Here is an 18,367-nt window from a genome sequence, read left to right as displayed (position 1 = left end):
TCCGCAGTTCACCTCCCGGTTCTGAAAGGAATTTTGGTGGCAGATCGGGTCATCTGGGAGTCTGTCCTCTGGCTTCCATCCTCAGACCAATGGGCAATGCGAACGGGCCAACCAGGATCTCGGAAGAATGCTCCGCTGTCTGACATCTGCCAATCCGTCTTCCTGGAGCCAACAACTCTCCTGGGCGGTGTACTCCCATAACTCTCTTCCATCGACTGCTTCAGGTTTGTCACCTTTTGAATGCTCCATTGGTTATAACCCTCCTCTTTTCCTGCCGTCGGCTTTGGCCTTCGTCCAACGTTGCCGTCGCACGTGGCGGAGGGCCAGAGAGGTTTTGACCTCCGAACCTCTAGACGTACCAAGTCAGCAGCTGACCGCCACCGGTCCTCTGCCCCTACCTGTGTGTGGTCAACAGGTTTGGCTAGCCACCAAGAATCTACCCATCTCGCAAGCTGGCACCCAGGTTCATTGGGCCTTTCCGTATCAGCAAGGTGGTTAATCCGGTGGCCGTCAAGCTGAAACTTCCCCCTTCTCTTGGTCGGGTTCATCCGGTTTTTCATGTCTCCCGAGTTAAACCTGTGTTTCGTTTTCTCCTCAACCCTGCTAGCAACCGACCGCTCCCTACCGCCACGCCTTGTGGACAGGGAACCTTTGTATTTTGTTCGAAGGTTCCTTAATGTCCGACGACGGGGTAGGGGGTTCCAATATCTAGTGGACTGGGAGGGCTATGGCGCAGAGGAGAGGAGTTGGGTTCCGTCCTGGGACATCTTGGACTGCTCGTTGATCGTGGATCTCCATCGGAGACGAGGTGAGCCTCCTTCTAGGATGCCTGGTGGCGCTGCTGGGGGGAGGGGTACTGTTGGGTTCCGGGGTTAATCTCTACCTTGTTTGTTTTGTTGTGTGTATGAGTGTTCGAACACGTGGGGTTCGTGTCATGGCGCCACGTGTTCGCTGTCTGCGTCTAATTGTTTTCACCTGCCGCTCCCATTACCCCATCATTTACTTCACGACCTACACCTGGTTTCTATCTCACTTACCCCCTTATAACCACCATCACTTCTCATTTTTCCTTGTGCAATCGATGACTAAGGTCACAGTACCGTTTCGTATTCTCCAGTCTAGTCTTGTTGTGTGGATTATCGCTGTTTAAAGCTGCCTTACATTTTGTAGTCTTGACGACTGAGTGACTGTCCTGTTGACTGTATCCTGGGATTCCCTTTTTCTCCCTAGGACATTTTTAGTCCTCAGTTCAGACTCTGTAAATACTACTTTTTGTTCCCTATTTTGTCATACTTTTGACAATCTCACCCGACAGACCTTCACCACCCTCGACCAGTCCTACGAGGAAGAGGTGCATACCAGGAACCTGACTTCCACCAAAGGACTCTCCCTCCGGTGCGGTCCAGGTTCCGGGAGTGTCCGTCACCCCAGCTCATCCGGGTCGCGTGTCTCCGTGGGCTTGGCCACAGATCCAGTGGACTCCTCCGGTGGGTCTCCAGCTCTCCACTGCAGAGGGGTTCTTCGTTTCTCCGACTTGGTTGACGCTGCCGTAAACTGGGGCTTACCCCAGTTGGCCTTGTAGTCAACCGACATCAGCTGAAACCCCGCCTGCTCCTCTTGCTACAACTATCACCTGTCTGTATTGTGTTTAAGCTTAAATAAACATTATTGTACCGCAATTGATTGCTCGTCTTCTGACCGAACCTGACAGGTTTTAGTCTTATTTATCCGACTGTTTTTAATTTGTAGCAATAAACAATGAGGTGTCCCGCAAATCGCATGTCCAGTACGGTTTACCACAGGGCTCAGTCTTAGGGCCTCTGCTCTTTGCATTATACATGCTACCTCTAGGATATATAATGAAGCGAAACGGAATTATCTTATACGGTTATGCTGATGATACTGAACTTTATATTTTCTCATAGCCTCATGAAACACAGCAGTTCCATCGGATAATGGAATGCATAGTCGATTTAAAAAACTGGATGAGTAATATTTTTTTATTGCTGAACTCGGACAAAACAGAAATGTTACTTACTGGACCGAAAACCGCCATTCGTAACAACCAAGAATACTGCTTAACTATTGACGGATGCTCCATAAAATCCTTGTCGTCAGCTAAGAATCTTGGCATTGTATTCGATACTAATCTGTCATTTGAGAGCCATGTCGCCAAGAGCTGTAAAATTGCATTTTTCCAACTTAAGAATATATCAAAACTACATCATATGCTGTCACTGTCAGATGCAGAGAAATTCATTCATGCATTCATGACATCAAGACTAGATTACTGTAATGCACTTTTAGGTGGTCTATTGCAGGCCTATTACAAAAACTCCAACTGGTTCAAAACACGGCAGCTCGAGTTCTTACACGTACAAAAAAGAATGAACATATAACCCCGGTTCTGTCAACCTTGCACTGGTAACCTAAAAAGCATCACATTAACTTTAAGATCTGCTTATTACCTAAAAAGCCCTACATGGTCTAGCGCCGCAGTATTTAAATGAACTTCTATTGTATTACAGTCCTCCACGTACATTACGTTCTCAGGCGTCCTGTCAATTGGTAATACCTAGAATTTCAAAATCAAGTGCGGGTGGTAGATCCTTTTCTTATCTAGCGCCTAAACTTTGGAATATTCTTCCCTGCACTGTCCGGGAGGCAGACACACTCTGTCAGTTTAAATCTAGCCTAAGGACGCATCTTTTCAATCTTGCATACACTACACTTCCAAAATATTAATCCTCAGAGGATTTAGGCTGCATTATTTAGATCAACCGGAACCCGGAACACATCCAACAACAAATGATGTACTTGTTGCATCAAAGAGTGCAGAACAGTACTCTACTCTCAGCCAGTCTTGTCTCTTTGTTCCAAGGTTACCGCAGGATGCAGTTCATGCCCAGACCTGATGGCCGAGCTGAGAATGGGAAGCGGTGACCTGACAAGAGCTAAGATGATAGAGCTGGATAAAGGATGCGGCAACTTGACACGATTTTCCTACAACATTTCAAATGCTATTAGATTGTTAATGATAATCTTAAATCTATAATTTACCTTAGTAATTTTTTTAGCCTTGTGCAAGCACTGTTGAGCTTGTGCAGAGGCAGCAGCTTTTGCCAGAGGGGAACTGGAATCCCCTGGTTGGGCCTGGGTTCTCCTTAGGCTTTTTGTCTCGATTGGAGTTTTGGGTTTCTCGCCACCGTTTGCATATTGTTTTGCACTATTTGCCTGGCCGAGGGGGATGCTTTAGAATTCAGAAGTTAGACATAATTAATATTGCATAAAACAATTTATAGTCCGTTTAATATTCGATCTGTTGCTTTCTCTTCTTTATTTCAAATGTGTGCTTTTACTGTGCATGTGTGCGAGTGTGTTTGTGTGTGTGTCTATGTCAATGTGTAAGTATGTATGCATATTGTGTGTGGAGCATTTGTATGTCCGTCTTTTGTTGTTTTCACCTTTTTCTTCTTTTTACGGGTACAGTATATGCCTTTAGTTGTTTTACTTGTATTCAATGTGTGAAAATTGTAAAAAGCGCTATATAAATAAAGTTGAGTTGAGTTAAGTTAATCCGGATGATAGTTTATCTACTCATTATAATGCAATAATTCTGATCCCATACACCGGTTTTCAGCTCGCGTCACAGTCGAGAATTTAAAATAAAGGATCGCAACAACCTCTCGACTGTTCCATTGGCAAGTAAAGTCAAAATGTAAGAATAACTTAGAAATAGTATATAGTGAGTATATTTATCATACTCTATGTATGCTCAGACATGTCCAGTTGTATGGCCGTTTTTGGCTGTTTAAAGTAAACCGTTTATTCACACAGTGTAGACAGCACTTGTTTTAGCAGAGATACTAAAAATAAGTTAATGATGAAGCTTGTGGGGCTAACGTTAAGTAACGTTGGTGTTAAATGATAAACAATGACTTTTAGCTACTTTTTGCTATTATGTTCTATTTTTTGTGAATTTATAGCCCTTTTTTAACTTGTTGTTTGTGTTGAAGGGTTTCCTCACCAATGTTACATAAATTGTCTGTATTTAAATATTTGTATCATATTCAGTTCTGTTTTTATCCTTTTTCCTCAGAATTTTCTGTATTATCCTGTTGAGCAGCAAAAAAAGTAAATATTATATTTATTATGATATTTTATTATTACCCTATTTGTTATATTGGCACATCAAAAATTCTGAAAAAATGGATTATTACAGTTGTTATTATAAATAGACTATTGTAATTCTTAACCATAGACCAAAGCAGTGACTAGCAGCTATTGTAATATTTTGTTTATTGTACATTTGTAAACTAATTTGTGATGTGCTAAATTATTAATTGTGATGTTTTATAAGACGTTCTCTTTTTATAAGATTTGTTTTGTTTTATAAGAAATCCCTCTTTTTTGTATCCATGTCTTATTCCCGGTTACACCCAAGACCAACAGACCCAGCTCCAACCCACTCTGATGGTAATCCTTACACTGACTGGGACAACTGACCTGATACCCTTTTTCTTATAAATAAAATTTAAAGTGTAGGTAACATATGTTTTTTTAGGCCCTACTTTGGGTAATGGAGTGTCCAACAACAAGTTTATCTACATACAATGTGTAAAAACACTTTAATCTCGTAATTATATGCAGTTATTCGTACCCTACTTCTTGACTGACTCTCAAATGATTCGTTCCGCGATTCACCCGTCTAGGCCCCTCCTACCCGGTAACCTCATGTCATGTGATTGGTCAGATGGTTTAGTCTGTTGTGATTGGTCAAACGCGTTCATCATTTGTCGCAAAGTGAACGCCTACCATCATTCCAGGATTTCGGTTTACATGTGGTTGGATGTCTTTATATATATGTGTAGATAGAGAAGGCGGCGATTTTACCAGTTTGAGCCCGAGTCTGATGAGGAAGAAGACGCTAATCCTCCACAAACTCCACCACAACTGGAGCAGGATGATAGTCAGTGTCAAGTGACAACTCTTTATTATTATTATTTTTCTTAAAATACGTTAGTAATACTATTATTTCGTCTAATTGTGCGTTGTCATGGTACATAGAGCATTTCATAAAGTCGACGTTATGAAAAATTATTGTAGTTTCACCCAAATATATCTATATAGGTGCACGTGCGGCAAATGCGTCAAACTGCAAAGCAAGGATGAAAATATTTGCTGCCAGGAAGTGCAACAGGTTGTTTACACATTATTATGAATCAATTTGTTAAGAAAAATATTTTCTATCGTTTGTTGCCATCACGACAAAATAATTTCATAAAACATTCTATTAAGTTCATAAAAGTTTAAAGTATTTAGAGAATTAATTCATCCTTCTGCAGATCCCACTAAGAAAAAGAACATTTACAATTCTCTTGTAACAGTATTATACATGGAATAGTTGACACAGCATACAGTGTACCGTGTTCGTATCTTCAGATGTTATTACAATACAGATAGTACTCGACTTTGTTCTTGAAACAAATACTTTGAGAATTCATGGATTGAACAATTAAATCAGCCGAGTAGATAGTAAGATAAACAAACTGTAACACACCAGAAATAACGCTACATGCTAATGTTAGCGTTATATGCATTAGCTAACCACAGACATAAGGTACGAAAATATTTCTTGATGTTCAGACAAATATCAAAAGTCACACTTACAGGTTGGGACTCGGTGGATCTAAAAGGTCCAAATAGAGTTGGTATTGCCCCCTCTCTCAAGGATAGTCGTTTCACATATCCTGCACTGAACGCGCCAAGATTATCAAAGCAATCATCGGTGAAATGACGCTCGCACAGTTAAACCCTGGGGTTATACTCCTTCGGTATTCTTTGAAGAATGAATTGTAACCATTTTTCCCTTAGACGTTCTTCCTTTGGTAGCTGAAATAAGACGGGCTTAGTTTCACACCGTAGAAAACAGGCTCTAGACAGGATACACACACATTGCGAACGAGCGACAGTGTTTGGGGGAGGAGACATAAGTTTTCCCGGCAGTCTCAGCAACACAGTTTATGTATAGTGACGTAGATATGCATCCACGGCTCGTTTGTGTGATTCAGAGTCGACTCTCATTTTTACAAGCAAATAACTTCGTTATGTATTCACCTTCGAACATACAACTTGGCAGACAGCTTACTTTCAAACACGACAATATAACAGACTGCATGTAATATCATTTTCATGATGTCATGTTACGTACGCTTTAATGTAATAAAATAAAGGCTCTCAGCGGAGGCGGTCTCATTTTCTCTCTCCCCGTCCTTGCCCTTATTTTCCCTGCTCTTTGTCTCTTGTCTCGTCTCATCTATTGAGAGATTCTCTCTCTTCACTGCCCTCCAAACATGAAAAATTATGGATTTGATCAACTGGTCTCTCAACACAATTGACACCATTTTCTCGACAAGAAAAACTGGGTTCGGGGGAAACCGTCTGCCCTGACGGAACGTTCGCAGCTGGCTACACGATGGACGGGTGGGAGAGATGGGGGATCGTGTGTCTGGCGGCTCTTTCCGTTGAGGACATCAATATTTATCTATTTGGAACCATGATAACAGGTCTTGTGCTGATTGGATTAGGCTTTGCCCTGGGTTATCGAAGAATTCATAAAGCGGGAACAGCTGTCCAAAGCCTCACAAGGCTGCCCGTATCGATTGAAGCTGTGGGAAGAGCGGTCAGCATTGAGACTGAGACTATTAATTGATATATGGTTGTTATCAGGGAGATCTTAACAGCTTTGGGAAGGAAAATTGACAGTATCGGAGATCAGAATTACCATTGACAATGAGGGTTGCCGTGACATATTGGAATACGGTTTCCTGACTAAACAAATCACAATCTTATCTTTTCGGCTCCCTGGATCCAGCAACGGCCTTGGGCAAGAGCAGCTGGTAAATTAACCCTGTGAGAGCACTGCAGCGAGACGCTCTTGCATTCCTTCCCCACTCTACAGACTCAGAACTATCACACTCAGAACTATCACACACACACACAGACTTTGGTCCTTATCCCTCCCACTCCTCCGTAGCTTTGAACCGCCATCCTGACAAGCGGGTCTGTGAGCGGCGCCGTAATGGCACTGGGCCAGATGGCTGCTTGACGGGCTGGATTTTCTTACCCTGTTGCAAGTCTTGTCTATGGTGTATTATGTGTATTTCCACTTCCGTCATGTTTGCTCTATTTTTCTTCTTAAATCCATTTCGTTACACTGTACTTGTTATATGTGTAATGATAATAAATTGAATCCAAATAAAGGTAGATTTTAACTAACTTCCTTTTTTATTCAAATTTTGTTGTGACGACAAGTATGATACAAAGCCAAATAAATCGAAACTGTTTAATAAAGGTTTAACAGAATTGCAAATCAAATTTGAAATGCTTATATGAGATGCTTGTTTGTCTTACCGTAGTAGTTTTCACCTTGCCACTGGGCTGTGTACAAGTCCAGCCTGATTTATTTACTAACAGGTCACAGCCTTCATCCTCCAGACAAGGCATCATGTCACACCACTGCTTGGTCTTCACGATTCGAGCTGTGGATCAAAGAAACCCTTAAGTAGATATGATCTGTAATATCAAACAAAAACATATGATAATACTAAGTCTAATATGATAAAGATACTTTTACTACTTTTACTACGAACTACTTACTTATTACTTTACTACTTTCATATTTGATGTATTATTTGGCAAAATATTTAATTGCAGAGAAAAGGGCCACCCCACACCGTCAAGAAATACAATTTGACACTGACCGCAATGTAAAACATGAATGGCCGATGAACTGAACTTTTATATGAAGGGCGAAATTTATCAGCTATTTTTCAGAGTCTTTTCATGCCTGAATAATATTTTAACTAAAAAATGGTCTTATGACTGCAGGGTTTATACAGTAGCTCTATGTAAGCATATGAACCTACTACATAAAGACATTGCTAATGAAGCATATGTATTTACTTCAAAAAAGCCTGTCTAAAAACTAATCAGCCCGATCCTAGATATTTTCCTTCTGAGTTTAATGTTTTGAACTATAGAAAACAAACACTGTAATTTCTGGGCTCAAGATAAATGTGACGTGATCTGGGAAAATCCATCAAAAAGTGAGAGTTTACATATTACAGGTTTTGATACCATATGGAAGGTATTGCAGGCATTGTTTTTGAATGGCAAAATGTATGTAATCATATAAATAAGTTATAGTACTAGTAAAACTCAACTCAACTCAACTTTATTTATATAGCGCTTTTTACAATTTTCATTGTTACAAAGCAGCTGTACATGAGACACATTTAATACAAGTATGAATTCTAAAGCAGCCCCCCGGCCAGGCAGATAGTGCAAAACAATATGCAAACGGTGGTGAGGAACCCAAAACTCCCATCGAGAAAAAAAACCTCAGGGGAACCCAGGCCCAACCAGGGGATTCCAGTTCCCCTCTGGCAAAAGCTGCTGCCTCTGCACAAGCTCATCAGTGCTTGCACAACAAGGCTTAATAAAAATATAAAAATTAAAGATTATCATTAACAATCTAATAGCATTTGAAATGTTGTAGAAAAAACAAAGTTGTCGCGTCCTTTATCCAGCTCTATCCTCTTAGCACTTGTCAGGTCACCGCTTCCCATTCTCAGCTCTGCCATCAGGTCTGGGCATGAACTGCATCCTGCGGTAACCTTGGAACAAAGAGACAAGACTGGCTGAGAGTAGAGTACTGTTCTGCACTCTTTGATGCAACAAGTACATCATTTGTTGTTGGATGTGTTCCTGGTTCCGGTTGATCTAAATAATGCAGCCTAAATACTCTGAGGATTAATATTATGGAGGTGTAGTGTATGCAAGATTAAAAAGATGAGTCTTTAGTCTAGATTTAAACTGACAGAGTGTGTCTGCCTCCCGGACCGTGCAGGGAAGAATATTCCAAAGTTTAGGCGCTAGATAAGAAAAGGATCTACCACCTGCACTTGATTTTGAAATTCTAGGTATTACCAACTGACAGGACCCCTTAGAGCGTAATGTACGTGGTGGTCTGTAATACAATAGAAGTTCATTCAAATACTGCGGCGCTAGACCATGTAGGGCTTTATAGGTAATAAGCAAGATCTTAAAGTTAATGCGATGCTTTATAGGTAACCAGTGCAAGGTTGACAGAACCGGGGTTATATGCTCATACTTTTTTGTACGTGTAAGAACTCGAGCTGCCGCGTTTTGAACCAGTTGCAGTTTTTGTAATAGGCCCGCAGGGCAACCACCTAGAAGTGCATTAAAGTAATCTAGTCTTGATGTCATGAATGCATGAATTAATTTCTCTGCATCTGACAGTGACAGCATATGACGTAATTTAGATATATTCTTAAGATGGAAAAATGCAATTTTACAGGTGTTTGCGACATGGCTTTCAAATGAGAGAGTACTGTCAAATACAACGCCAAGATTCTTAGCTGATGACGAGGATTTTATGGAGCAACCGTCAATCGTTAAGCAGTATTCTTGGTTGTTACGCATAGCAGTTTTCGGTCCAGTAAGTAACACTTCTGTTTTGTCCGAGTTTAGTAGTAAAAAATTGTTACTCATCCACATTTTTAAGTCAACTATGCAATCCTTTATTCGATGAAACTGCTGGGTTTCATGAGGCATCGAGGAAATATAAAGTTGAGTATCATCAGCATAACAGTGAAAGCTAATTCCGTGTCGCTTTATTATATCTCCTAGAGGTAGCATGTATAATGCGAAGAGCAGGGGTCCCAAGACTGAGCCCTGTGGTACACCGTACTGGACTTGTGATTTGCGGGACACCTCATTGTTTATTGCTACAAATTGAAAACGGTCGGATAAATAAGACTTAAACCATTTCAATGCTATTCCGTTAATGCCGACGTAATTTTCGAGTCTATGTAGAAGTATGCTGTGGTCAATGGTGTCAAATGCAGCACTGAGGTCTAGCAGCACCAATAACGAAATACAGCCACGGTCAGACGCTAAAAGCAGATCATTTGTAACTCTGATCAAAGCAGTCTCTGTACTGTGACATGCTCGAAATCCAGACTGGAATTCATCATTAATGTCATTCCTTTGGAGGAAGGAGCATAATTGAGTTGAAACTACTTTTTCCAGAACTTTAGATATAAAAGGTAAATTCGATATAGGCCTGTAATTCCCTAGTTCTTTGGGGTCGAGTTTGGTTTTTTTTAAAAGAGGCCTTATAACAGCCACCTTAAATGCTTTAGGCACATGTCCTAATGTCAGAGATGAGTTAATAATACTAAGAAGAGAATCTATAATTTCGGGGAGCATTTCTTTCAGTAGTTTTGTAGGTATAGGGTCTAGCATGCATGTTGATGATTTAGATGATTTAATGATTTTAGACAGTTCATCGTGATCTACTGTAGAAAATAATTGCAATTTCTCCTTAGGGGTGCTGTAGTTAGTTTGTTCAGCGGATTTCACTACAGGTTGCATTGTTATAATTTTTTCTCTTATATCTTGGATTTTACTTGTGAAGTAGTTCATAAATTCATCACTGTTATGCTGATAATCAGAATCTGACGTCGATGACGACTTATTTTTTGTTAATTTAGCCACGGTGTTAAATAAGAACCTAGGGTTGTGATGGTTTTCCTCTATTAGTGTTGAAAAGTAGGCGGATCTTGACGTTTTTATTGCATTCCTGTAATTTCGAGTACTATCCTTCCATGCTATACGAAATACCTCTAAATTCGTTTTCTTAAAGTTGCGCTCCATTTTACGGGATGCTTTTTTTAGAGTCTGAGTGTGTTCATTATACCACGGTGTTGGGCTGCTATTTTTAATTTTCTTTAAACGCAGAGGAGCAACTGTGTCTAATATTTCCGAGAAAGTAGAGTTAAAATGTTCAATAGTAGTGTCAAAATCGTCAACGTTATTACTCATGCTGGATATTTTAGACAATTCAGGCAGATTATCGAGAAACGCATCTTTGGTAGTTGAAGTAATCGTTCTACCATATTTGTAACAAGGAGTTTGATTTGCAGCCGTAGGCCATTGAAGCAAACATAATATCAGATAATGATCCGAAATATCTTCACTCTGCTGAACGATTTTAACATCGTCCACATTTATACCATAAGAAAGTATTAAATCTAAAGTATGATTACGAAGGTGAGTGGGTCCTGACACATGTTGACTAACGCCCATGGAGTTAAGAGTGTCTTTGAAAGCCAGTCCCAAGGCATCTGTATCATTGTCTACATGGATATTAAAGTCACCGACGACAAGGACTCTATCTGCGGCCAGTACTAGTTCTGATAAGAACCCACCAAAATCTTTAATAAAATCTGTGTGGTGCCCTGGAGGCCTATATACAATAGCTAGAATAAATTTTAAAAATGTTTTGTCCTTAGTATTAGGTGTCGATACGTGAAGTACCATGACTTCGAAAGAACTGTACTTAAAATTAGACTTCTGAGAGGTAATAAAAGAATTCTTGTAAAGTGCAGCGACACCTCCCCCTCTACCTTTTAGACGAGGCTCGTGTTTATAGTAATAATCATGGGGAACGGATTCATTTAGAGTAATAAAATCATCTGGCTTTAGCCATGTTTCTGTCAAACAAAGCATGTCTATTTTATGATCGATTATCAAATCGTTAACAAAAAGTGCTTTATTTGAGAGAGATCTAATATTAAGCAATCCGAGTCGTAACAGCTGATTATCTGTATTTTGTTCATGTTTGATTTGTTTAACGTTTATTAAATTACTTTCAAGAGGTTTACGCAATATCTTATGTTTGCTAATCCGGGGGACAGACACAGTCTCTATTTTATGTTGTTTGTAAGAAGGGATTATTACATGTTGTATATTTTGTGTATTCTGTAACGCGAGACGGCAAGCAGACAGTTGGTTAAGCCATTCTGTCTCCTTCCTGACCTGGGCCCTAGGTAGTCAGACTTTAGTATTATTAAGACTGTGTGCCAAATTTCTAGAGAGGAGGGAAACCCCATCCCAGGAGGGATGGAGACCATCTCGTTTCAACAGGTCAGGTCTGCCCTCAAAACTCTTCCAGTTATTTATAAAATCTATATTATTCTGCAGGCACCACTCAGACAACCAGCCATTTAGTGATGATAATCTGCTATAAATCTCATCACCACGGTAAGCAGTAAGGGGGCCAGAGAATATTACAGTGTCTGACATCGTTTTTGCGAGCTCACACACCTCTTTAATATTATCTTTAGTGATCTCCGATTGACGGAGTCTAACATCATTTGTGCCGACATGAATAACAATCTTACTGTATTTACGATTAGCCTTAGCCAGCACATTTAAGTTTGACTTGATGTCAGGCGCTCTGGCTCCCGGTAAACATTTGACTATTGTGGCTGGTGTCTCTATGTTAACGTTCCGGACAATAGAATCACCGATCACTAGGGCACTTTCAGCAGGTTTCTCAGTCGGTGCGTCACTGAGCGGGGCAAACCTGTTCGAGACTTTAATCGGAACGGTTGAGTGATGTTTTGTCCTGCGACTATGCCGTCTCACCGTCACAAAGTTTCCCAGCTGCAGGGGATTTTCAACCGGAACCGAGCTGTGTGCGCTAACATTGCTCGCATCCGAAGTGTTTTCTACGGTTCTTACACTCTTACTATCCTCAAATAAAGATTGGATGCGAGACTCTAATTCTAAAATCTTCTCCGTCAGCCTAACTACTTCCCTGCATTTATCACATTAAAAGACATCACCCTACAAACATTTTTTTTAATTCTCAACAACAACACAAATAATTGCTGCATTTAAAATGTTGGTTTCCTATTGCTTGGTGTCCTATTGGCGGCATGTCCCGCTGTTCTCTTGGGTCCTCATCGAGGAGGGTGATGGACACGATCACTGCGTTAGGTGTCTGGGCGTCCAGCACACTGAAGCAGCGTTCGTTGACACATCTTGCCCGCACTGCGGGCAGATTGTCATTCAGAAGTTGCGGTCACAGGTGGCTGTCTTCCTACAGGAACCAGCCACCATTTCGTCTGCTACCCGGGCCGTGACATCGGTGGCTACGGCCCCGAAGTCCGCCTGTATTAGCAGCGTTAGTGATGTGGGGACCTCTGCGAACGTAAACCGGCCAGCCAAGTGCTCACGGGCCGATCGCACCCCGATTCGCTCTTCTGAACGTTCCCCAACTGGCGGTGGCATACCGCCCGGATCCTCAGGCATGCACTCGGAAACGAGTCCACGTTGTATTACCCTTCTTGTATTCTTTCTCTCAGAAGGCTCTCTGTGCCTTAATTGCAACATTATCTGAAAAGAAACTCTAACCATAAATAATTCATAAAGGTGCACAATGTGATTAACTTAAGGTATTACGCCATCCTAGTTCATTTGGTGCCTAGACATTTGAGTGCAATAGCCTATCACCATCAGATGTTAATTCACCTGAACATAAAACAACCTGCTTAATGCCTTTCTTTGAGTCTGACAGGCACGATACCTGCATCACATGTCTGGGTCACCAGCATGCTTAAGTAGTGTTTGTGTATACGGCATGTCGGCACTGCGAGAGATGTCTCAATTTTTTTTGCTGTCATGTTTGGCTGTGTTCTTTTTAGACACAGCCACAACATTGTCTGCTCCTCACTCTGCGGCGGCTGCCAAGGTGTCTGAAGCGGCGATGGTGATTTCCATGGACGTTAACCCATTGCAGCAATGCCGCGGACCGTCCAGGCTCCATTACGCTCACCTACCTGTCTCCGATGGGCGGCATTTGACCGTCCCATAGAGGATCCACGCATCAGCCTGCAGAGGATGAGATTTCCGTCAAAGCATCAGATGGCGACATTCGATTGGTCGAGCCCAGGATGAGTCTGATGAGGAAATGTCAGCCGTGCTTGCCTGAGCCGCAGCAAGCCTCATGTCGCAGGGCTCATGGCTGGATTCTTGGTACCTGGATACGGAGCGTGGTTGCAACCCACCTGCTCGGCTGGGGTGCTGTGTTAAATGGGCATGAAGTGTCGGGGTGCTGGACTGGACCCATCCTGCAGTGGCTTATCAATTGCCTAGAGTTGATTGCTGCTTGGCTTGCTTTAAAGAGCTTCCTTCCTCGGCTGCTGTGGCATATGTCAACCACCAGGTGGCATTCGTTCATAGCATATGTCGTAACTGGCTCTAGGCCTCCTCTTTCGCCTCTTCTCGTCTTGGTGTTCTTCCCTTCCGCAGGGAAGACCCACAGAGTTGTACGATCAGTGTCCTGAGGGGTGCAAGGAGGGTGAATGATCCCCGACGGTGCTCCGTACCCGATTTGGACCGTAATGTGGTCCTTGTGGGCCTATGGGCCCCATTTGAACCCCTAGGGGAAGCCGCTCTACCTCATCTCATGATGAAGACAATTTCTGCTAGGCGGTTACATGCCTCTAGACGGCGCCTCTTCTCGTCCTGGTGTCTCTCTAAATGAGAAAGACCCACTGAGGTGCTCGATCAGGATTGTGTTGTCCTTCTTAGGAGACTGGAGACTAACATCTCCCCTCCACACTGAATGTGTATGTAGGGCCGTCACTCGCCAGAAGCGCCTCTCTAGCAGACATTTGTTGAGCTGAAGGTTGAGCTACGCCCAAACACCTTCGCAAGGGTTAACAACTTTCGGGTAAACCCGGTGTCAGCCCACGTCCTGCGTGGCGACATGTAGGACTGGCATCCGGAGGGGGGGGAAAGCCTGCGAAAGCACCTTTCCACCCTCCAGTAGGTTGGGTCAGTGTGCTATCTGCCTCTCTTCTTACCCAAACATATGGCTAAGAACAGGTATCTAACCAACCTCCCTTCTTACCCAAATACTGGTTAAGAACAGGCATTCCATCCATCACTAAGCAAGCACACCCTGGGGTAGCCGGGATACCATATGAACTATCACAGATAGCTCTAACTGGACCTAGTGCTACAAGACATCTGTAACACCCCCTTTGTGTGCTGTTCCGTCTGATGTATCCTCATGAGAATGGTTACCACTCCTGGTAACCCATGAGCTTCCCCAGGTGGTCCTCCACCTCGCGGTTAACTACTCAGTACGCACGTTTCATGCGTTCTCCTCCAAGGACGAGACCATACCTATATCCACCATATCTCTCCCCACGGGTAGGAGGTGGCCTCTACAGCACATCCCTAATTAAGGAAGTTGCGCTTACCACTCATTGGGCTCTTTTATATGAGTGAATGAATGAAAAAAAAATATATGGGCTGGAGCATCAAGGTGGAGGTCAGAGGCATTGCACCGTAGGTGCGGAACCCTTATTGTTTTTCTTTAGGATTATTATTGTTTTTAGGGCCAGAGCCCTATTGTTTTTGAAAAAATTATTATAAGGGCCCGAGCACCGAGGTGCAGGCCAGGGGCCTTGCGTCATATGCGATGAAGTAACGATGTGGTTCAGAATATTTAAATCACCGTGGTGGGTCTTGTCAAGACACATTGAAGATGCCAATTTCTATCCTTTGAGGATTTATTTGCGTGTGGTTATTTTGATGCACACACGCATTTAAATGCTGATAAATAATCGCTGTGCACGGGCGCAGACTCTTTCACACTCTGCACTCCTTTGTTGCTGCCACCAACTAACTTATAATTCCTTTGCTGCACTTTCCAGGGTCACATATAATAATGAAAGAAAGTTCTATTACATGTACACGCATGCACAGATTGCAGTGCATGCATTTACATCTATACAAAACAAATAAATGTGCAATTTCAAATTTCATATCTTGTTTATATATGTCAGTTTTACAAAAAAATTAAAAGGATACATTAGGATAACTGCTTCATGTATGTATGTTTGTTTGTTATCGGTCTAGCTTCTTCAGAGTGACACAGTTGTGAGGACAGCATAGTCCTTTGCGGCGGAGTGATTCAAACAGTCAGTGGTGGAATAACGCATGGCTCTCAGCCAATAAAATTTGAGTAGTCATACAGAAGTGATGTATAAAATATGATAAATATCAGAGAAAGCAATGTTTTATTTGATTTGGCAGATAGTTTGTTTAATAAAAACATACAGTGTTAATATGAGAGCCCTGAAAATAAACACGAACACAAAGATGCAAAAATATTCATTATTGTTTCTTAAATGCTAAAACGCGATTCCTTTAAAAGGCAAAACCTTCGATGTTTGGTATCACAGGACTCTGCCACAACTCAGGATCCAAGGAATTAATTCCTTTGAAAATCCATCAACCGCTGAAAAAGTAAAAGGGCCACTAAACATATTTTCTCACCAATAGGTGGCGCTGGCCTCAAACTTTATAGGCTCTGTCAGGGCTCTGTCCTAGTGACCAATACCAAGTTTTGTAAAAATACGCAAATGCGTTCATGAAATACAGTATTTTGCTATATTATTCAAAATGGCTGACATGAGAAAACTGGAAATCTTTCGATGCAACCCTGAATCTATCGACACCAACTTTATGATTTTTGGGCAATCAGTACAGAAGTCATAAGCAAAAATAGCCATTTTTTGTAATTAATGACCAATGATAATATTGTAAATATAGCTTACAATTACGGGGTGAAGCCCAACAAGGGCACTAAAGGAGATACACGTTGTCGTGTATGATCATGAGTTTATTAAAATAAGACTTAAAATCATAGGTAAAAGTATTAGAAACACAAGGAATTTGCTTATAACTTTTGACCATTAGGCGTCTTGTCTTTAAAGTAATATGAGGTGAAAAAGATATTGTACTGATGTTTTATACACAGTTATGTATGAATATGTCTAGTATTGCAGAGATACAGTCATATGACCCTTTGGCATGCTCCTCTTCACATTCATTGACGATTTATTCTAGAAATGTTCGATCAATCAAAAGCTTTGAATAACTTTTTGTCAGGAGTGTCTGTAAACGCTATACACCAAATTGTTTGCTAATCTGAAAAATGTTGTAAGAGGAGTTTGAAGTATGTTTTGTATATAATTTAATATGGAACACAGGAAGTAGTTAATGAAACTACAAAACACAGCATCTTACCTCAGGTCGGGCTTGTGATGACACGTACCAAGTTTTGTGTCGATATCTGAAAGTTTGCCGAAGATACAGAATCAAATTCATATTGACGTGCTCTACCCTATACGAGAACGGATATCGTTCGACTCGGCATGATACCCCGCATCTATGTAGATGTAAGGCCACCAGAATTTATCTTTAACTCTCCAAATGAGTATGAACATGTTATTATTTGGTGTCCATTTCGTACATGGAAAAATATAGATATTAGTTGTAATAATATTTGTCCATTTGTACTAAGGAGTGTTATGGCTAGCCTGGCCTAAACTGAGAGCGTCTGGTGATAAAGTGGACTTATGGAAATGTCTTCTCCTTTCCAGTTTGGAACTCCAGTTTTTTTAAGTTTTGCATCCTGCCCTATACTGAGTGTCTGGCAGTGATTGATTTTTTGACATAGGCATACATTTTTGTATATCTGTATGTGATAAGGTTGAATAAAGGGAAGGAAGGAGGCGGGAACCGGCAAACATTTAAATAAAGTTTTTAATAAAATAAACTCACAAAAACACGGAAGTAAAAGGCCGGCAGCCACCTCACGGTCACATAAGTACAAATTTAAATCGGTGTATGGTAAATTTTGTGAATTAATTATTTAGAATAATTTATATCAACTTTTTTTCTGGGCTAGTTGTCATCTTTCTTCAAATTGTAAATGCCCCGAGAGTGGCAGCAAATCCCATCCCCCACAACACCAAGGCTAAAAAAGGCAACCCTTGATTCGTGAGGGGAAGAAAAAGCGGACCAAGGCCTTATCCTCTTCTGAATACAACCAGGAATAGGGAAATGCAAGTTGACTTAATTTACAGACTTAATTTACCCTTGGAAATCACAGCTACGGACAAGGTTCTGTGATCCGACACCAGTAGGACTGTCATCATAATTGAGTTGTCTGTACCTTGGGAAGAGGCCATTAACGAAGCATTCGAAAGAAAGAATCTCCGGTATGCTAACTTGACAGCTGAGGCAGAAGATCGGGGCCTTGACAATGAAAGTGTTCCCGGTGGAAGTGGGCTGCAGGGGCTTTGTGGCCAATTCCACTACAAGGCTGCTATGGGAAGTGGGGATCAGAGGACTGCCCAATGGAGGGTAGTCAAAGAACTTGCCACTGTTGCTGAGAGAATCAGCCACTGGCTGTGGTTGAAACGGATGGACACAGTATGACCGTAATAAAGTCATGTTTTGTTGTGTTATGCCATATGAAACTGGGAGAGCTGAGCATGCATTCAAAGGCCCAATGGGGCTGGAACAGCCTTAGCCAACGGGTTGGTGTGTATATTTACGATGAGGTGTGGTAATGTGTTGTAATGTTCTGCCATACTGAGCCAAGGGCTCTGAGCATGCAATAATGTGC

The 18,367-nt window shown here is 41.6% G+C and overlaps 1 protein-coding gene across 3 annotated transcripts in view; it reads right to left on the bottom strand.

Annotated features, from left to right (window-relative positions):
• The window catches only part of tafa5a (TAFA chemokine like family member 5a), a 117,070-nt gene that overhangs the window by 9,624 nt on the left and 89,079 nt on the right, over positions 1 to 18,367 (bottom strand). For 2 of the 3 annotated variants that reach the window (XM_056748817.1, XM_056748818.1), the window contains exon 3: positions 7,414 to 7,541. In XM_056748817.1, coding sequence (XP_056604795.1) covers positions 7,414 to 7,541 — 128 coding nt within the window. Of the gene's footprint in view, positions 1 to 7,413; positions 7,576 to 18,367 lie in introns of those variants that run through there. The other variant, XM_056748820.1, reaches the window with a different exon arrangement.

The sequence above is a fragment of the Triplophysa dalaica genome, chromosome 5, assembly GCF_015846415.1.
Source record: "Triplophysa dalaica isolate WHDGS20190420 chromosome 5, ASM1584641v1, whole genome shotgun sequence".
Taxonomy (NCBI): Eukaryota; Metazoa; Chordata; class Actinopteri; order Cypriniformes; family Nemacheilidae; genus Triplophysa; species Triplophysa dalaica.
The sequence above is the reverse complement of the archived record's forward strand: the minus strand, read 5'-3'. Positions and strand labels throughout refer to the sequence as shown.